This window comes from Balaenoptera ricei, chromosome 20 (genome assembly GCF_028023285.1).
Source record: "Balaenoptera ricei isolate mBalRic1 chromosome 20, mBalRic1.hap2, whole genome shotgun sequence".
Classification (NCBI taxonomy): domain Eukaryota; kingdom Metazoa; phylum Chordata; class Mammalia; order Artiodactyla; family Balaenopteridae; genus Balaenoptera; species Balaenoptera ricei.
Genome location: NC_082658.1, coordinates 8818595 through 8840651, shown reverse-complemented (window position 1 = coordinate 8840651; position 22057 = coordinate 8818595). Strand labels below are relative to the sequence as shown.

The 22057-nt window shown below is 46.4% G+C and overlaps 1 protein-coding gene across 3 annotated transcripts in view; it reads right to left on the bottom strand.

The window, feature by feature from the left end:
- Window positions 1-22057, bottom strand: part of SEC14L1 (SEC14 like lipid binding 1) — a 52754-nt gene that overhangs the window by 5048 nt on the left and 25649 nt on the right. For all 3 annotated transcript variants that reach the window (XM_059907107.1, XM_059907106.1, XM_059907108.1), the window contains 11 exons: window positions 12413-12562; window positions 12173-12304; window positions 10796-10924; window positions 9817-10051; window positions 8459-8568; window positions 6821-7010; window positions 5890-5978; window positions 4699-4769; window positions 3582-3753; window positions 3140-3274; window positions 1139-1273 (listed from right to left, as the gene is read on the bottom strand). In XM_059907107.1, the coding sequence (XP_059763090.1) occupies window positions 1139-1273; window positions 3140-3274; window positions 3582-3753; window positions 4699-4769; window positions 5890-5978; window positions 6821-7010; window positions 8459-8568; window positions 9817-10051; window positions 10796-10924; window positions 12173-12304; window positions 12413-12562 (1548 nt within the window). The remainder of the gene's footprint in view (window positions 1-1138; window positions 1274-3139; window positions 3275-3581; window positions 3754-4698; window positions 4770-5889; window positions 5979-6820; window positions 7011-8458; window positions 8569-9816; window positions 10052-10795; window positions 10925-12172; window positions 12305-12412; window positions 12563-22057) is intronic.

Genomic DNA, 22057 nt, shown 5'->3' with positions numbered 1-22057 from the left:
CTCCCTTGGACGTCAACCCCTCTGCGGACCGGCACTCTCGCTCCTGCATTCACAGCGGGGACGAGGAATTCAGTCCTCATTTTAGGAGACCGCCGTCCTCGATTTGTGCTTTACTGAACCCCCAAAGCAGAACTGAAGTTTTCAGTTTTGATGTAGAAACACTTGCACAGATACCCTGTGACTCACAAGAACACATCACACCACTGAGTTCTCTACCCTGGATGAGAGCAACCACGACCTAAGGAAAGAACTTGGCCTCCTCGTGCCTGCCGGCCTCCAAATAAAAAACTAATACGAATAATCCTCAAGACACAGTCGACTTCCCCCTACAGAGGCTGTGAATAAGGCACACCAAACCTGTCTCTTTTGCTCGTTCAAACCACAGCCCCATGTCCACTTGCCCCACAAGGCACGGGGGGCCGTGTGGGACACACTCCGGCCAGGAGGGTGGGGGAAGCAGTACGGCGTCAGCTCCCGGCCACCACTGTCCGCCCAGCCAGCAGCCTGCTGAGCGGCCTCTCCGTGCCAGGTGCCACCCCTCCCGCGATCCTGAGCCACAAACCTCAGCCCGAAGTCCAGGAAGGGCCAGTCAGTGCTGAGTCCCTCATGACGCCACAGCACACACGCGTGTGAAAACACAGGCACACTCTTGCTTCTGCACCACCACGTGACAGCAAGGAGAGAAAACACATGTGCTAGTTTCTCCTCACTCCATCACATTTATAAAAATGGGCAAATTCCTTAAAAGTAACAAATAACCAAATCCAGTCAAGAAAAAACAGAAGATGCGACTGGTCCTGATCACTGAATACATTAAACTGAAGAGTGACACATCTTCCCACGGGGAGACCTGCTACGCGCCCCTGTGTGTCCAGGCTCTCGGGTGAGCTGGACGGCGAGCTGCCCACTCTCCTTCCGGGCGCCCTGACCAAGGGCAGCCACTTTCCCCTCTGAGAGAGGCCTGCTCTCCTGTGTCGACATCTACCTAAACTGCAGATCAAGTGTCAACACAAACCTAAAGACCAAGACCAGAGAGAAGCATCTGATTCTCCTGAACGACACTCCACTGGGGAGACCCACAGAAGAACCTCGGTGGGAAGGGGGGGCCCGGCCCCCGTGGCTTCGTCCTGGCACCTACCTCGTGCGGGGCCCCTTTGAAAACGCTCGCAGACTGGTAGATGGTTTCGGTCCAGAGCTTGAGGTCTTCGTTCTCCAGCTCCTCCGCGGTCCTGTACAGGGACTTGGGCACCAGGCCCCCCTCCGGCACTTCACACTGGAAATGGAAACACAGTCGTGCGAGCTGAGCCAACGCAGGCCGCTCCTTTGAGAACCAAACGCTGGCAGCGCCACGTCCTGACACACGCGACTCCTCGGAGCCGCTTAGGAAATGGACAACACCTGCCATGTCGCAAAACACTCTGCACTACTTAGCAAAATAATTGTGGAAAACCACTTAAATACATGTGTCTAGCTTTAAATAAATGAGAACAAGTTGAAGCTGATTTGCCACAGAATTCACACTAGTGCGTATGAGGGCCTGGATCCAACTACTGAAGCTGGTTTATATAAGAATAGTTAAGTACGTATATTGAGCTGCAGAAGAAAACATTCTGTTAAGAAAAGAGTTTTATTCTCCGCAGCTACAGGCACTATTCTTACTATATACAATTACAGTCAAGATATATAATCTATAAAGGAAGCTTCGTGTCTAAGCCAGATCAAATGATCAGTCCATGACGCCAGCCAAAAATTAATAAAGAGCAGCAACTTCTGAATCTGCTTGAAACAGGCTAATTAGAATTTGCACATTTCATAAATTTCCTAACTGACCTGGATATAATGACGTAACACTCGAGCTCATAAAATCCAAGCACTGCCTACATTATCAGCCCTGGGAGGCGACCACACAGGAAAGAAACACAGCCGCCGACAGCGTGCAGCGCAGCGGGATGCAAACACGCCACAGCACCGAGGTCCCGTTAGACGGCGGCAGGCAGACGTGAGCACTGTCTCTTCAATGCCAGCCCGACGGCGGCACGGAAGAGCAGAGAGTGGAGAGATCTCTGCTAATTACGGGACTCTTCGCATCCTGAACACCTCATGGGGGAGTCGGGTCTGCTTCTGCTCCAGCCCAGGTGCTTTCGTCGTAGCTGGAGGGAGCGACCTCACCGGGTCGTGCTCTGATATAATCGACGTCTCTGGGTTTCCACAGATCTGACCTCGCGCTTTAATCTCACGGGCGCTGGGTGAGTGAAGGTCCTCTAACTCACTTGCTCCTTTGTGCTGCACTGTGATTCCTTGGAGCAGGACTGAAGGCCTGAGAGCTGATTCAAGTGCCGGTTAAATTCCTCGAACAATCCAGAGAGGTTCCCCCGAGCGCCCAATCATTAGCTAAATACATGAGTCAGCCAGGGAGGCCACATCTCAACATCTCAACGGCTAACCTTATTTACTATGAAGGATGATGGAAGTCCCTTCTCTGAGAAGAACCATTATTCTCTGCTGGCGCCCGTCACCTGTCACGTCGGCAAGATGCGTGCGTGGCCCATGCTTCTGTTTCCTTCACCCCCCACCCCGTCAGGCCGTTGTGCCCCCGAGGCTGTACGGTCCTCAAGGAACTAAACTTCTCTGACTCCCTCGCCCCAGTACAGGGTAAAGAAGTGGAGCCACCTGCCTGATAACCTAGCAACTCAATGTATTTAAAACCCCACATCACATACAAGAGAACTAGTTCCCTAAACTATCCCTTTTAAAATGTTATCCTGATTTATTGTCAAGGGGGAAATCTTTTTGAGAATCAATTTGATTTTTTAATGTTTTAAAAAAATGCACAGCTCCTCTAAAACGATTAAAGAATCTGATTCACACAAAGCTGAGTGAATAAAAGCAAGCTGCAATTACACCGATTCTAAAACAAATTCTCATTAGTATTTAACAATGAAGAATGTGTGTTATCAAAAATTACCTAAATGGTTCTGTTTAGTTTCACCCAGTATCAGAGAGATGTCAGCCAAAACAAAACTGAAAGACAATCAAATAATCCAAACTAAAAGTTCTGAAAATCCTCTGTGCAAACCAACATCCACCTCTGCTACCCTCGTAAGCAGCCAAACGTGCAGATGCTTTCCTAGATACATACCATGCACTCTCCACTCAGGAAATCTGGAATAATCTCCTTATCGATGTAATCCAGCAGGCCTCCAGGACCCTGGTAGTCATTTCCTGCATAAATAAGGAATTTCCTTCTGGTGTTGTCATCAATGAATGGACTAACCTATAAATAATTAGAAAAAGCCATGCAGTCATATTTCCTTTGCTGTCTGTATTTCAAAGATTAAAATTACACGGTGATATTACAGGGGGGCGGATTCAAGTTTGATACGCTTTTTCTGTAAAGTCCAAGTGCGTGACATTAGGACCCTCGGGAGTTCTTTCTTTCCTTAAATAATCTGAGAAACGTTGATGTCTCCGTGCTTATTTTGCTTTATGACTTCGAGTCACAGACGCGTACACGTACATGAACGCACGTGTGTGCACCTTCCAAGCGGCTACCAGTTACGCAGAAGGGCAGGGAAACGCACCAGAGTCCAGAGGACAGGAAACACCCTGGGGGCACGCAGGATCAGGAGGCGGCCCAGCGTCTCGGGGTAATTGGCCTCCACCACCTCGATGGTGCGCAACAGGGCCTTCACGCCCGGCCTCCACAGGTGGCGCATGTTCAGCCCTTCCAGGTCCACCAGGCAGGTCCACGAACTGCAGGTGAGATGAGCTCCGTTCAGTACACGGCACACTCGGCAAACCGCGGCCCAGAGCGACTTGCTTTTCTTTTCGATGTTATATACGGTCATTTGTATCCATTTCCAAAGATACACCAGGTTTTAAAAATCACAGTGTAATGAACGCTATTTATATCTGCTTGTATCAAGACATGGGATGGGTGTAGTAGGACTAACCCCTGAAACTTCAAAGCCACCAAGAGCTAAGTAAGGGACCGTGACTCAAAGCTTCAGTCTGACGCACTCAGCAATCCAGCGAAGGAGGCCATGTGCTGCCCTTGACCTGCTGAGCCCCCTCTACTGACCCAGCGGGGTGTGTGTGTGGCATTTAAATACGTGGTGTGACTGAACGGCGATGACCTAGTCTTTGACAAACATTACTGAGTCAAGCACTGTGGCAGGAGCTGAGAATACAGCAGTGAGCAAAAGCCCTCAAAGTCCCTGCCCTCCTGGAACTTATGTGCTAGTTAACCATCTATACCCTTCTCTATGCCAACCTCTGAACCACTGCACATTTTCAAAAGAGTTTACCATAGCTAGAAGTTTGGTTTAATAGCACAGACTAATTTTTTTCTGTCCCATCTCCCCACCACCAAAAAAAAAAGGAGCAAAAACCAACCACCTGTGACTCTGGGCTCCCAAGGACCATGCAGACCTCAGACACGCCAATCCACTCAGACCGAGGGGATGGCAATGCCTGGGGGCAGAAACACCAAACTCCAGCAATGGTCCCTCACAACTGACTATATTACATGCTCTACATATTTCTCTCTAATCTGCCTCCTAGGGCATTATGGTAAACAGTAAACTATTTCAACTTGGTCCTAAAAAATCAAACCAGATTTTGGTTCTAAAAATCAACTAGAAATACTTAACTCATATTCTCAACAAGCTAGCAGGACAAACAGCACCACACAGGTACCTGATAGGCCGGCCGAAGACTTTTGTATTTTCTTCACACCGTCTTAGCCCTTCTTCATTTATGGAGAGAACCTACGTACAAAAGGGTCATAAAGATTCCATGATGAGTCTAAGAAGCTACCACGACTGCATCAAAACTATGCGACTGACAATAACACGGCGTGTTTTAGGCAGGTGTGTAAACCCAGTCATGTATTTAAATCTTGACACACTCATACACACAAAACACAGCACGGACGAAGAACATCTCTTTCAAAGAGAATGAGCGCTGTCCTGTGTGGCAAAGGGAACAGCTCCCCAGTGAGATGACAGGAGCCTCCAGGTGGGCAGGGAGGGCACAAACTGCTGACCTATCTCCAGAGCAGGCACGTCCGGAAGTGTCGGACGTAAGTGTCCGTCAAGTGGGGACACTGTGATGCCACACGTACCAGCCAAGAGAAAGGGCAGTGTGAGAACTGACTTGAAGTCCAGCTGAAGGGAACCCTTCAATCTGGAGTAACAAGCCCTTCCCGGACAGATGTAGTCCACCCGTATCTGTGTGCACACGCGTGTGTACGTGTGGATGCATGCGTACGCCCACGTAAGCACACGCACAGTGGCGGGCGCTAACAGAACAGGCAACAGAATGCCAACAGTGGATATTTTGGGATAATGGATTATAGATATGCCTTTTAAAGTTTTTGCTCGTTTGTTTCTAATTTAAGGACAATATTCTTCTCTTCATAGCTGCCCACGCGGTGGAAGCGGCCCTGGAAGGGGTCAGGGAGACAGGGAAGGAGACATTTGTAGCCCTGATGAAAGACGCTAAGAGCCTGGACGTGGACGTGCCAGAGGAGAGGGTACTGTTAAGGGGTCCGATCTGAGAGGCATCTTAAAGAGAGCGCGAGGGTGGGAGGGCGGGGCCCGAGTCAGCATGGGAGAGAAAGGAGAAGGCGACTCAGAACCAGCTCCCCCGTATCCTCTCAAGTGGCTCTACTGAGTTTTTTGTTCATGCTGCCCCACCGTGAAAAACACTTTTATAATTTTTGTGCCCTCTTTTGAAGTTTTTGAAATATTTTAATAGATCTTCCTTTCTAATTATGAAAGTAAAACATGCTGTTGCAACAGGACAGCTGTCCTCTCCCGCCCCCGCGGGCAGAGGAAGAAAGCGAAGCCACAGCGGAGCCTGGTGTCCTCCGCCGGGAGCACTCACGTATCTCAGCAGGGCCTCCTCGCCGAGGGCTCTCACCAAGCCTTTGGTGTCCATCTGGCCCAGCCGGAGCACGTAGAGGGGCCGCCCGTCTGCAGGGGAAGGACAGGCGTTGTGAGTGCCATCGCTGACGTGAGGCTGGGGACACAGCTCTGAGGCCCTGACAGGGAGGCAGGCTCACCGAGGTTCCAAAGGAGCTTCAAGCGCTCTCCCGCCGAGAAGCAGCAGCTGCCTTCTGTGGTGCCCACAGGGCCCCGCAACCCTGCCCCACCCAAGCCAGCTGACGGAGCAGCCTATCAGCAGGGCCCCGGAGACGCTCTGCACGGAGCGAGGGGGGCCCAGCGGAGCTCTGTCTTCCACCCGGCTCTACCGCCCACACCGCGGCCATCACCGGGCTCAGCCGTGACCCGACTCCACCCGCCACCAAGTCAAGTCAGGAAGCACCGGGCACGCCTTTCGACGGTGCAGGCTGTCCCGCAGGGCGCCGTGGTCGGGTAATCCGACCAACCCACGCACACCTAATCGTTCATTTTAGGGATCACTGTTCGTGGTTTAAGTTTCGTTCACTCTCCAGGTAGAGCTGAAATTCTGATGTACAAAACCTGGCTCCACGTTTTTACAGATACTGCAGGGGTTAAGTCACTGGAAAGTACCTTCACCAGCACTGTGCTCCTGAAAAACCTCTGCCTTCAAAGTGTTTTAAATAAAGGCAAACTCCACGCAACTAAGGAACGCAGTGGAGCAAGCTGCCCGAGGGCAGCGAGAGGGGTGAGCTAGCAGCAGCCTCAGGCCCTTCCCTCCGCTCTACGGGGCGTTCCCCAGGGGGGGCGGTGACGAACCGGGCCTCCACTTGCTCAAGCCGGGGGAGGGCGGGACAGCGCGCCCAGGGGCCCGCCTGTCTCTACGCGGGTCCTGACGCCAAGTCCCCGGCTACCTTTGTCGTGATGGTGCCAGCCCCCCGCGTAGTAGTCCTGAAGGACCTGGGGGGGCTGCCAGGTGTCGAGGATGTAGTCCACCTGGTGCTGCTTCCGCCAGGTCAGGGACTGACACATGGTCTCTCTGGCTTTGTCTATGTTGAAGTCCCGGGCGCGCAAGAACCGGAGAATATGCTCATCTTTCGGGATCTGTTGAGAGAAAGTGATGTTTCTAAGCAATGTTAAAAGCTGCTAAGGGGAAAAACCAAGTTACCAACGGAATAAGACTCTGAAAGTCTCACTTCTTATCAACAGCGAGCTGCACTATCGCACTATGTAAAATTAGCCATTACCAGAAACACATTCCTTAATGCTTTAGAAAATCAGCATGATTAGTCTGAATAATCTTCATGCTACTCCCATTATAGTTTCAGCAAAGTAGAGTGAAGGTATAAGTAATTTCTTAAACACCAGATGCTTCAATTCACTGAGCTAACCTACGAGTTATTATGATCTGTGCGTTTTTCTGTGTATATATTACACGTGAATAAAAACCCAGAATACAAAACAGTGTTGCTGGTTTTGGTAGTGGTGCTGGTGTCCTGACACACAGGAACCTTCTCCAGGTTCCGCTCCTGGCAATCGACAAGTTTGACAGGTCGGCTTCCCTGAGTAAAACACAAGGCCAAGGCTGTGTGTGGGTCTCCCGTGGACTGGCTGCCCTTGACCCCGGCCACGCACTCACTGCCGCATGCTGCTGGCGCACAGATGAGGGGGCGTGTGGTTGGCACCCCCTAACTACCCCACTCCTGGGAAAATAAAGCACTGAGATGGCATCACCTTCTCTTAGAAAGGACCACCGTTACAAGGAAGTGGCTAGGAGTGTCGGTTCCAGAACCAAAAGGCCTGGCTTCAAACCCCAGCCCACCACTCACTAGACGTCAGGCCCTGGGCAAGTGACTGAACTTCTCCGTGTGTACCACAGGGGTGATAAAAATAGCACCACCTCATAGGGCTGCTGGGAGGATCTAATTAAGATCTTAAAACAGAGTCTAGTGCACGGTCAGCACACAACAAATGGCAGCTCTTACCACAGGGGTTGTGTTCTCGATAACTAATACAAACGGTCCTCAGATGTTGGGCGCTAGTGACCAAGACTGACAGACTTAGAGAGCAAGCCAGCAAGTGAGTAACTACCTGACACACAAATCTGCCTCTGCTCCACACTAGTCGCCATCAGTTGGAGGATCACAAAAACCTAACTCCTTATGAGGCTGCTCACCAAAAACCTCAAAATCAAAGCCCAAGCAGTTCTAACCTCTGAATAACCTGTGAACCACTTCCAAACCTTCTGAAAATTAAAATGTATGAATACTTGGAATACAGTATTGCTTTGCAACTTGACATACAATTGTTTTTCAGCAAGTCCACTCTCTGTAACATCTACAAAAGTGCAGCTAATTATACACAGTAGGGCATCATAACTTGCCACGAAGGACTCGGATGCCACACCCAGGGATACGGATTCAATGACTTTTAGACTGGAAGGGACATTCCCAGCTATGGCAATCGGGCACATTTACTCCCAGTCACTATGGACAGGACCAGGGCTCCGAGGTTTCACAACAGTGGCCCTGCACACGAGTGCGAATTCTCACTTTGCCCTTGTGGGTCTCCTGGAGCCACTGGCGAAGCCGGATCAGGCAGCTCTCCTGCAGCGGAGTCAGGTCACCCAGGTATCTCTTGATGTAGTCTGCGTCTAGTTTGTCTGGAATATAAATTTCAGGACATCATTTACAACAAAGAACACTGGAGCTCGAAGGCTTCCAAAGTCCTCCTGCTTGGTGACGTTCCTGTGTGGTCCCGGAGCCTCAGAGGTGACTGGACCACAGGGACGGGAGACTCTAACCAGCCACCCTAGAGACCCCCAATGACAGTCTTTAAGCCCAATCACTGCCGGAGCCACACAGAAACGTGCCGATTCCTTTACATCCCCCAACTGCCACCAGATCACCTCTGTTTGCAAACTATCAACTCTATTCATGACAGAATGACGGGTGTTAACAGATATTTAATGATATTTAATTCAAAGTTACATAAGGAGGACGCACATCATATAAAACTATGAAATAAAACAAACAAGTGGATCTAGACCTATTTTGTACGTTCAAGAACACGAGAAATCGTCCTCATAAGGTAACATAAACTGGAAGAATGAGATTTCAAATTAAGCATAGCAAAGAAAAATTCCCAAAGTGAAAAATAAAACATATTGCCAAACCAACTAAAATACCTGCCACCTGCCACCTGTTGAAAAGTAACCAAGGGCACAGTTGAGCCACAGAGAAGAACGTATGAAAGATAAATGCCAATAATTCAACAAAACTTATGAGGGCAGAATTTTCTTGTATTTTCTTATTTTACCATGGGCACAAGGTTGAGAAATAAAAAAGGGGCATGTGCGCGTATGTGTGCACGCGCGCACGGGCATAACGCACAAGAGAGGCGGCAGAGCATGGTGGAGCCTGCCACTGAGCCTTAGTTAACTCACGTATAACATGAGGACGGTAAGCATTTCCTACCTAAAAGGAACGATTATGAAATGCGTGAACATTCATAAAGTGCTCAGAACGGTGCCTTGAATCTAGTAAGCCTAAAATGTGTTTGGTGATGATATAATTGTGTTAAAAAGATCAGTTCCTACCTTACAATTCCCTGAAGATACCTTCAACTAAAATGAAAAACATTTCCTGGTCTCAATAAAAGAATAACTTGATACGCCCCTTCCTGCCCATTTCTTAAAAACTCATAAAAATAAGAAAAACTTATTTTTTTCTTAGAAGGAAGTTTCTTCATTCTAAGAGAAAAATAAAATCAATGTGTTGTATAAGCCAGAGGAAAGGGGACAGTAACGAGATCAATTTCCTGCTCGTGTGACCTCTAAGTGTCCTGAGAGGCAATGGCTCGAGGTAAGCCTGGAGTCTTGCTCTCAGAGCGAAGCCTCTCTCAGACCCACCGTCAGGGGTCCCCACGGCGGGCTCGGGCGCCCCGCTCGGAGTGCTGAGGGGCTCGCTGCTCAGCCCTTCCTTTAGCGCAGGGTCGGGGACCACTACAGCCAACGGCGCTGCTGGTTTCTTGCAGGATGAGGACATCTCTGAAGCGGGTGCAAGGGAAGGTGGAGTCCAGCGGGGCACAAACGTGATGCCTTCTTCTTCTAGCTGACGAAGGTAGTACTCAATGATCTCTTTTCCCTTTGAAGCAAAACCGGTTTTAAAGTTAGTATATACTGAGCTTTCAAATTATTCATCCCTCACGGGTTTTTAAAACCGTGATAAAAACTGAGTTACATAAACAGGAAAAAGAAAAGCCAAATGCCTTTGTGGGTTTGTTTTTGTTTTTTTTTTCATAATCTTACTTCCTCTTCTCTAAAGGTCTAGCAAATCATATCTAAGATGGAATTTTTTTATATAACTAGTTAAAGGCACTGATTTACCACACTGGTACTCAACATGTGCTTTGTGTCTCAATCCAAATGCTTTCCAGTATCATTTAAAACAAGCCTTCAGAAAGCACTCCTAATCCCATACGGATACATTTCGCAACCCAACTGCCACAATCATGAGCAGCAGCATAAAATCGAGAAGGAAGGGAAGTCGTCCAAGGAAGAGGACCTCACCTCTCAGCGCCTGGGACCCGACAGACCCCGTGAAGTGCCTCTTCAGGGCAGCAGCGCCTTCACCAGCAGGGCCCTGCCGGCACCGGGGCTGCTGGGGGCTGCTACCTGGCCTGACTGCAGCGCTCACCTTTCCCAGAAAGTCCGGACAGGGGGCGCCAGGCCAGTGCCCGCAGACCCCTCCTCCTCCGTCCCCCAGCGACCAGCGTCACCTGCAGCCCCGCCCACCCCTTCCACCCCCGGGAGCCCTGACTAACCCATCCCCAGCCTCCCGAAGAGACTCCCGCCCACCCCCTTCCTTAAAATCCCAAGACAGACTCACTTTTTTAATGTTGCTGGTATACTGTTTCATTGCAATTTTTTCCACTGTACTTTCAAAACCAAAGAAAGATTTAATATCTAAACTTGCAGACTGTTCAAAACAGGTCCAATCTTCATTTTCAGGGTGAACCTGCAGGTAAAAGAGAAAGTATTCCCACTGATTATACTGACAAGTGAGAATATCATTTGCTCCTCCGTCAACTGGTACCCAGGAAAAACACTTATTTTACTAACGATGGTATTATCATGAAAACAGCGGATGGAAAAATTACACAGAGAGGTTCAAAATCATGAAAAGGCTCAAATAATGTTTCTAAAATTGTCTAAAAATGACTATTAAAAGGAGAGCTTCATTTTCATTCTTGGTTCAGTCATTCATTTATTCATTCATTCACCATATTTATCAAGCCATGTTCTCCATCATGAACAAAACCAAGATCCCTGCCTTGTGAAGCTTACAGTCTAGCAGGAGGAGACTGACAACTGGCCATAAACATAACAGGCAAGAAATTATATCACTGTTGGAAGACAAGCACTATGGAAAAAAGGAGAGTTGGCGCAGGGTTAAAAGGAGCGGAGGGCAGGTTACAGAGCTGAACAGGGCGCTCAGGGCTGGCCTCATCGAGAAGGCGAGATCTGGGCGAAGCCTGGAGGAGGTAAGGACGGGAGGCAAGCGGAGGTCTGGGGGCAGAAGGAGCAGAGGTCCTTCGGGGAGTTCGCCTACACGATCACAGACAGCGAGACAGCGGGCAGGCTGTGCCCAAGGCAGGCAGGACAGCAGAGGAGAGATTAAGAGAAAACAGGGCCTCGTAAGCCACTGCCACGCCTCCGGGCTTTTCCTCTGAGTGAAATGCAGAGACACTGCAGGGGTTTGAGCCCAAAGAAAGCATGACATGATCTGACATACTTTAAATGGATCACTTTGGATTCAGTGTCGAGGATACATTGTAGGAAAGTAAGGGTGGAAGCGGAGAGACCTATTAGGTTTTTCCAATAATCTGGTCAGAGAAGTTCTTGAAACAGGGTGGTGAGCAGTGAAGACGGGGGGCAGATAAACACACTCGGCTCCAATCTTCGGGGGACACGGTAGCCTGGGTCCCTCAATACACATTTCTAAAGTGTTAGAGCGGCCAGAAAAGACGTGGCATATCAGTATTAAAGAAGAAATCAGGCCATCACTCGGCCGCCTGAAGTGCGACACCACCACACCTGCCACGCTGCCGCTCCGCTCATCAGAAGCCAGGGGCTTTACGTGACGCAGAGCTGCCCTCTCAGACAAAGGCAGCCCTCGCGCACTGCTTCAAGCAGCGGCCCAACAACTCTCAGAAGCTCCGCGCCAGCACGCTCCGCGCCTCTGCCCGAGCGCCGGGTTACTCACGCTGTAGCAGCAGTGCTCGTTGATGATGACGCGGTTAGAAAATGTTTCATTACGGGCCTCAATGTGCAAAGTACGTTCCCGAGAGTTCAGTGAGTTTTTCTGGATAAAATAAACATAATCGACTCCTGCAATCTTTAAAACAGAAACAGAAAGAAGATGGGTTAATAACACCCAAGAGCAACAGAAGCTAGAAGCATAAATTCATCTTGGTTTTGCGGGGACTGCTTTTTAAGGTGTTACCTTCTTCAGCAGTCTAGGGGCATCTATATCCAGCTTGCAGCGCCTTTCTACAACATGAATAGCCCCATCTTCACTCCTGAATTCATTCACAGTGTCACTGTCCACAAACATCGGAATCAAAGGACACGTAGGGAACCTCCTTTCATAGGCCTATGAATAAAATTTTTAAAAAAGGAATTGAACAAAGATGCAACCTGGCAGTCTGTCATTGACAGTCTCCCTGGAATAAAATCATCTCTTAATACATGGCAACATGTTACATCACAGCTATCTTCATCTTTACACCTTAAGCTTTCATTATTTTAAAAAGAAAAAGACATTCAACGTTAATGGACTGGGAGACTCAATATAGTAAAGACGTCAATTTTCCCCACATGGATACAGAGTTTTAACATAATTCCTATCAAAATCACAGCATGATTTTCTTCTGTAGCTTACAGACAAGATTTTAAAATTTATATGGAAAGGAGAAAGAACGAAAACAGCCAAAACAATTTTGAAAAAGAAGACCACATTGGGAGGCATCCCTCTCCTCGGTATGAAAGCTTACTACACGGCTACAGGAGTCCAGGCTTTGTGCACGGGTGGAGGGAAAGACGCACAGGTCAACGGACAGAGCAGAGAGCCACAAGCTGACCCACACAAACATGTCCAACTGACTTTTTTTTTTAACAAAGCTGCAAAAGCAATTCAATGGAAGAAGGATGGCCTTTTCACACATATTACTGGAGAAATTACACACCCATAGGCAAAAAAAAAAAGACCTCGACCCCTCAACATAACCCCACACCTTACATAAAAATTATATCAAAGTGGATTATGAACTTAAACATTTCTGTAACATTCTTGAAATCACAAAATTATAGAAATGGAAAACAGATGAGTGGTTGCCAGGGGTTAAAGAAGGGTGGGGGGTGGGAGGGGAGTGGGTGTGACTACAATAGGGCAACAAGACGGGGACACTTGGGAGATGTTATGTGCCTTGACTGCATCATGTCAATATCCTGGTTGTGATGATGTACAACAGTTTCCCTGGATGTTACCATTTGGGGAAGATGGGTAGAGAGCACATGGAATCGCTCCATAATATTCCTTGGGAATAACATGTTATTAATATACTATGAGTCTACCATTATCTCAAAATGAAAAAACTTAATTTAGAAAAAAGAAAGAAAAAAACTTGCTACATAATTCGTCCAAACTTTTAGAAAATGTACTTAGGCACCAGATTTAGTTTGCTCTGTAGCAATCTGTGAAGATTACTGAACTAAAGATACTGTTGGATTCACACTCAAACCTAAGCCATCCAAAGGATCACAGGTGTGCAAAAGCAGGAAACCATAGGGCATGGGATGACAAAGTGTCCGGCTGTAAGAAGAAACCTGAAAAAGGAAGCCCAGGGCTTGCCTCGCAGTTCTGCTCCCCCTATAATAAGGGACGGTACCGTGAGATGCTGTCGTGTTAGACTGACAGACGCCACTCCCCTCTTAGGCGGGAGTACAAACGGGGGCAAGGGGAATTGAGACACCCCATCTTAAATTAATGACAACCAAGCACAGATTTAAGGAAGAAACTTACGGTGTTGAAAGAGTAATGAAAGTGTGGAAATGGCACCGATTGCTCTGACTGCACTTCTAACAAGGTGCAAGTAGTTTCAGAGCACCATCATACTAAAAAAGTTGGCCTTCTTGGAGAAGTTCCCTGACGTTCCCCTTCAACAGGCTCGACCATTTGAATGTAAGTATACTCATCACACGAGCGGTCACAGAAGACCCCGTATAACACCAGAGTGACGTAGCAATTCCTCCACCCAGGATGTTCACGACCATTTCATTCCAAGTAATCCTCAGTTTTCTGGTATCTCATCTTCTCTCCATAACATTATAAAGTTACCCCAATCTCAAAAATGTATGCTGCCCGCCTGCTGTCTATATATTTATACTGTACCAAGCTAGGCAACATGGGAGGGAGGGGAAGAGGAAGCGGACAGTTCGGGAAACGGTGTCAGGGAAATACACAAGAGTGTCCTAAGAATAAGCAAGTGCTGTAAGGGCTTAAGGAGAAGAAAACACACAGCTTAGAGGAACAGAGAGACAGAGGCTTTGGAAGGCTTCCAGGGAGAGGAGGCATTTACACCGGGCCTCAAAGCATGGAAAGGGCTGTTCATAGTCAGTGATGAGGGGAGAGCACTTCCAGGAAAGAGAACCCAGGAGCGCGACTTCGAGGATACCTCGGGGTGTGAGCACAGAACCACAGCCGGCAGAGGAGGGAAACGGGGGCCTGCAGTGACGCCGTGACAAGGAACATCCCTGCTCAGCACCAGCCACGTAGCCAGGCCCCGAGAGCACGACGGGGGTTGGGGGGGGAGACCAGGACCAACAGAAAGCCCCGCCCTCTTCTGCAGGGAAGGAGGGAACGCCACCATGTGACCAGATGGTCAGGAAGGGAGGCAAAACCCACACGGTGACCGATTACATTTGCTTTTTAAATGTTTTTACTTTGGGAGTTGAAAATATATTCTTCATACTTATGTACTCCCCGCCATTCAAATATATTCTGAATTCCATGACTCCTACCATGGGATGATAAATCACACGGTAATTCTCTTAATGCATATTATAATAAACAACATTTAAGAAGTTTATTCAGCTGCTGAGATCGTAACATAGATAATTTAGGCCTCCATGAGGCCCTAAAATTTGTTAATATTAAGTACTGCACACACAATTCTAGAAAAAAAAATTGCTATCATTTGTTCTACACACTGACACTGTCTAAACTGACTTTTAAATTTTACTACGTTAAAAAAAAAAAACTGGCTTTGTCCATTCCAGCACTATGACATATCAAGAAATTGAGAATACAAGGGCTTCAAACAAAACAATTCTTTTTAAGTTACATAAAAGGTAGAGTAAGTACTTAGCAAGAAACAACCTAGGCTCGGATCTCTCCTATTTAAGTACCTATTATGTATCATTTTCAAAATACCCACATCTTTAAATTCTTGAAATAGAGTGGTCAGCATAAGGCATTACCCACACAAGCTAGCCCTGAATTTAAAACATAGTAAAAACTTTCCATTCCCTGTAAAATTATCCCTCCACGTAGACTCATACTTGCAGAGACATTCATTTGTACCTCGGTATGCCCCAACCAAATGGCATTTGAGGTATCCAGGCTAACGAGCCACTAACACAGGAATCGGTATGTTCCTCTCCAAAGCTCTGCCGTTGTGGAAAGTGGTTAGTAAGCATCTACCCTCCTCCCTCCACATCCGTCACCCTGCCACCAGATGCAGGGTGACACTCAGCCACAGGGCAGAGACCAAGTCCTTTTTCTCTTTGATTATCCAGGAGAACAAGGACCTTACTCAATGCCTAGTAAGAAGAGAGTCACTGTTCAATAAACATTTTTTGAAATACGGAATAAAAGCTTCCTAAATAAACCAATGAATTCAGCTTTTTGCTTCTGTGCTCACTTACCCTGGCCTATCTTTCAGAGATATGTGAGGTTAATGAGTCCTGTGTACAGTTAGCATAGAAAACCCTAACTTTCTAGAGGGTTAAGGAAAAGGAAGACTGCAAGAAGTTGACAAAACTTTAGTCTCTGAAACTGCTTAGGATACCAGTACCCTAGTTTTTCAGCATGAACTACAACCTATAAAGTTTCTGAAGCCTCTGAAAAATAGCAGCATTCTGATTTTATGAAAAACATTAATATATGTTCTAGCTCTATCCATAGGAAGGGCCTAGAAGTGATGACACCTCAGTTGCAATGAGCAAACTTGGCATCCAGATCTTCTTTCCTAAATACCATTCCCTACTAAAAAGGAAGCTGTGCTCCTTGGAGAAATGGCTGATCACAAGTCTGGAGCAAGGAAAGGTCAAGGTTAGTCTGAAGTATTTCCTACCAGAAATCAAGGAAGTGCTCAGTGACTGATGGGGAACCAGCCTGAAGGGGTTCCACTTGCCAATCCCGGGATAATTTGAGCACCAGAAAGAAAAAAGGTGGTAAAGCTTTATAAATCATATATTGATACTCAAGAAAAATGGGCAGGGGAGGAAATTTTACAGAAAAAGATCACCTAATAGTCATAGAAGGAATGACAGAATTAGAAAAATCATCATTCTGCAACCATCAATTTATAATAACTGATTCAGGCAAGGATCATCAAAGGTTGCTACAGAAAGGTAGTTGTTGGAAGATACCACAGTCTCAAATTATCGTCCTGCCAATCATTAGTGACAAAGGCACAATGGTACCTCTATAATGGAAAGATCTAGTAGACATCACCTTAACCAAACGATTGAACTTGGGACAATCTGACAATCCAATGGTTGCAATGGAAGGACACACAAACCCACAAAGTCCTCATGACGCAAATGGCAAACTAAAGCTAATCATGAGGAGCAATCAGACAAATCCAAATTATGGAATATTCTACAAAATAACCAGCCCGGACTCTTAAAAAAGAAAACCTGTCCATGTCTTGAAAGATGAACAAAGAAAGCAGGGAAGTGTCTAGAATAAAGACAACTGAAGAGACAGGACTATGGAATGCAGTGCTGTCCTGGTTCCTGGATTGGAATAAAAATAGCTCTATGTACTACATATTAAATAATATTATTCTATCAATGTCAAATTTCTCAGGTGTGATAATGATGACAGTTATGTAAGAGAACGTCTATTCTTCAGTATTTAGGGCAAGAGTGTTAATACGCAGCTTACTTTCAAATGGTTCTGAAAAAAAAAAAAAATGGTGTGTGTGTGTGAAAAAGCGAGATAAAGCAAATGTGTTAATTTACCTGGGTGAAATGTATACAGGTGCTCGCTATACTTTATCAACTTTTTTTTTTAATGACATTTGTTGTTGGCTTTTTAAAAATATTTATTTATTTGGCCGCGCTGCGTCTTAGTTGCGGCACACAGGATCTTTGTTGCAGCATGCAGAATCTTTAGTTGCTGCATGTGGGATCTAGTTCCCTGACCAGGGATCGAACCCAGGCCCCCTGCAATGGGAGCGCAGAGCCTTAGCCACTGGACCACCAGGGAAGTCCCTTTTTCAACTTTTTTTTAATAGAAATTTTTCAAAATAGAAAGTTGGGAAAAATATTAATAGGAAAAGGTAACCCTGGGGGGAAAAGTCCATGTGTAAACCAACAGTGCTTTTGCAAGTAACTGATTAAATACAACATTGTCACATTTTACACGTGAAAATGTACACCAATTTTAGGTTTGCCCACAGCCCTAGCCCAAGGCACACCTGCTCCTCCTTGTGGGGCCTCCTGCCCGGGGCCGTGCACTGCAGCTTGGAGGAGACGCAGGCCCAGGGAGCTCCAGCTTATGGTTTTTCAAGAGAAGCCAGCAATCCGGATTTTATGAAGCTTCCCTATTTTTATAAAACCCTGTTCGGGCCAAAGAGCCCACACTAGCAGGCCTTCAATTTTATCTCAGCAGGAAGAAATCTCTAGGAGAGAAGTAGGAAGAACCCCATGTTTCAACGCTCACCAGGTTCCAATCACTGCGCCAGAAGAGCAGAGGTAACTTTTAAATGTCTTATTTTTTTGCCAACTATCTGCAATATTATCAAGTCATTTCCTAATCACACTCGATATTTAACAAATACAAAAATCAAGAAAGGCTGAACAAAAGTAACTCTTCCAGAAGTAATTTCTTCAGAGGGGGAGAAATGTTCTTTGATGTCTCCTCTTAAAAGGAAAAATTACTTTTGGAAGAGAAATAACCATTGTAGTCATTTGCTCACTCTTTTTGTCTAACTTAGCGATCATTTCAACGGTAAAAGCAGCACTAAAGCCTTTTCCACTTGCCCCTGAGAGGAGAGTTGCTTCTGGGTAACAACTCCCGCCTACCTTCCTACACCCACTCTTCCTCTTTCAAAAGGGATTTCTGAGCCTGCAATTTGGGAGCTTGGCAACAGTACTTTCGGTTTTTAACCAACCTTTGAATGCAATTGTGACATATTAAAAGCTAGTCCTGTGCTAAAGAAAACCATATTTTAGTGAAGACATTTCAACTTGTGAATTAATGAGCTTAACATTGCATAGTGCCAGGAAAACCCATTTAAAAGAAATTCCATTTAAAGAACCTACCTTTCAGTTGAACTATGTTCATAACCAATTTAGCCAACAAACTAAGCCAGTTGCTTTCCGTCAATTTGGCTATCCTGTGGCACCAGACTTGACCCTCATAAACAGATAGGGTTCTACCCTGGAAAGAATCAGTAAGTGAAAAAGCTAACCATGGCTTAAGTCTCTCTTAGAAGTTGCCAGTGTTCAAAGAAATATACAACATATCAAGAAAACATGGCAGGGGCTTCCCTGGTGGCGCAGTGGTTGAGAATCTGCCTGCCAATGCAGGGCACACGGGTTCGAGCCCTGGTCTGGGAAGATCCCACATGCCGCGGAGCGACTAAGCCCGTGAGCCACAACTACTGAGCCTGCGTGTCTGGAGCCCGTGCTCCGCAACAAGAGAGGCCACGACAGTGAGAGGCCCGTGCACCATGATGAAGAGTTGCCCCCGCTCTGCGCAACTAGAGAAAGCCCTCGCACAGAAACGAAGACCCAACACAGCCAAAAATAAATAAATAAATAAATAAATTTATTAAAAAAAAAAGAAAACATGGCAAGTTGACCAAAGTCCCTCAGAGTTATATTTCTACAATTCACGGAGTCTCAAAACAACAGCTACGTAAAGAGGGCCTACCATAACGCAGCCCTAGGCTAAGGTTCTGGAAGACACTCGAGTGGAAGACACAGAAACACACGACTGTACACAGGGCAGCAGAGAGGCCCCAGGGAGAGGTGAGCAACACGGAAGGGGCTGTATGACAACAACGCCCCGGCCGGGTGGTTCCAGAGGCTTCTCGGAGGAAGTAGGTCTGGCGGGGGTCTTCAAGGGTGGGCAGCTTTACAGAAGTAACCCGAAGAGAAGGAAACATCCCTGGTGGGAGGAACAGGAGCAGAACCAAAAGGAAGCCAAGCTGGACGAGCCCCAGGGAGGCTGCCAGGTTCCCTGGGAGCAGCTAGAGCACGGGGGTCGCTGCCCCGACAGCAGCAAGCTCCACGTCTGTGGCTGAAACTCAAAAGCAGATAAACACCCAAGCTAATTCCAGACGTGAAAAGTGACAAGTACCCAGGAAACCCAGGGGCCCTGCACTGCACCTTGTCACAATTCAGCCCTCGGTGGGCCCTCACACTCCACCTCTAAACCGAGGTTCCAAATCACATGCCATTTGTGAATAAATGTGTTCATACTTAACAAGATATTGATAAAACCAAAATTTGTAGAAATTTGAGCCCTTTTAAAGAAAAGTTATAATCCAGTTAGTCATGATATACTTCATTCATCCAAATACTTATTGACAACCCAACCAGATTAGCTGTTTTCAAACCAGTACAAGACCAACAAAGGACCAACAATGGTAAAATGGCACACACAATTACATTAGTAAGTGCTATATTTAACCCAAAGTCATTTCCCTCAATCACCAGTCTTCAGATAGACCAATATATCAAGTCATAACAACAGGCTGGATACCCACTGGTAAAATCAAACAAGAAAATAAAATGATTATACTAAAACTAAAAAGATATATATAAAAATTTAATATACTCCAAGCCATTTCCCTTTAAGATCAAACATATCTGAAGTTTAAATTATGAATTTCATCTTAGACAACCTCAAATTCCATGGTCCTGATAACACACTTTTTTTAAAATTATTTTTTATTGGAGTATAGTTGCTTTACAATGTTCTGTTGGTTTCTACTGCACAGCAAAATGAATCAGCCACACACATGCATACATTCCCTCCTTTTTGGATTTCCCTCCCATTTAGGTCACTGCAGAGCATTAAGTAGAGTTCCCTGTGCTATACATGATGTTCTCATTAGTCATCTAGTTTATACGTAGTACCAATAGCGTATATGTGTCAATCCCAATCTCCCAATCCATCCCACCCCTCCCTTTCCCCCTTGGTATCCATACATGACACACTTTTTCCAGTGGTAATAATTTAGTCTGGAAAAGACTTGAGTTCAACCTATGGTGCCATAATGTCTAAGGAAAGGGCATCTAACAGAATCACATAACCCAATAAGAAGTTGATTTCTTTTCTAGAACCTTCTCGTTGAAATGTGATTTTGATGAATATTGTGGAGGGCACAATTATAGCTGAAAGAACAGATGGTGAACGCATTGCTCACATACCATGCACCAAAACTCTTGCAACTCCAAACATTTTAGACAGTTTTACCAGGAACGTATCCCTTTCTCCCAACACGCACTCTCACAGTGCACAATGATATAAACCAGCTCTGTTTACTTTTGATAAATGAGCCATTTCAACATACATTACTCTGTACAACAGAGGGGGAATGCGCAAACACTGAGAAGAAACGTGCGGAATTTTGCACCAACATGTCACAGTTTCTCTCACTCATAAATCCACTCCTTTGCTTCAACAGTCCTAAACATGAAATATTTTTGTTAAAGGATAAGAAACTTCAGAACTGCTTCTAAAATCCACATCTTTTCTCTTGGGAAACAGCACACAGACTCAGGGCATTTGTGCCAATTGGCGTGTCGGGCCTGCATGAAGGAAAGTCACTACTTCCAGTGACCGTCTGTGTCCTCCGCCCTTCACTCACACTGGACTCCACCTTTACCACCTGCCCCTTAACGGACCTTCAGACGACTACTAGCAGGCAACAGTGACACAATTCTAAAGGACCTGGTAAAAATTACCCACAAAATCAAAAGACTTCACATGTAAAAAGTTTTAATTCCACAGAGAGGTCAATAATCTGATTTATCCATACTATGATATTTTTAAATAGTATCCAAAAAGAAAAAAAAACAGTAGTAGGGTTTTTTTGTTTTTTGTTTTATTTTGGTTGCGTTGGGTCTTCGTTGCTGCGCGCAGGCTTTCTCTAGTTGTGGTGAGTGGGGGCTACTCTTTGCTGCGATGCGCAGGCTTCTCATTGCAGTGGCTTCTCTTGTTGCGGAGCACAGGCTCTAGGCTCACGGGCTTCAGGAGCTGCAGCACGTGGGCTTCAGCAGTTGTGGCACGTGGGCTCAGTAGTTGCAGCTCACAGGCTTCGTTGCCCGCAGCCTGTGGGATCTTCCCGGATCAGGGATCGAACCCATGTCCTCTGCATTGGCAGGCGGATTCTTAACCACTGCGCCACCAGGGAAGTCCCAGTAGTAGGGTTTTTGACCTCTTAAAATATCTGGTTCGTGATGCCCATGTACTTGACTCTACTCCAAAAGGCAGCATTCTTGCAGATCTGAATGGCAAGTGGGATGGAAGTGCTCTGAACCCAAATTCAGGGTGATGGTCTCTTCCCGAACAGCCACACAAGTTGTTCCTAGAGAGTTCTATCCATTTTAAAATTCTCTACCACAAATTTTCCTAATCCTTTGGGTCCTAGAAACAAGCACTAGTTCATGACCTACCACCCCCCCCCCAAAAAAAATATCAGTGAGCAAAGAAACAAAGGAGTGGGTACAACAGAGCAGCAGGCAAATATTAGCAAAGAACTGGGATGTCACCCATAAAGCATAATTGGACAGTGCCCGGCACCCACTGAACTCTCCCTGCAACATACAGCGAATGGTGGTTGTG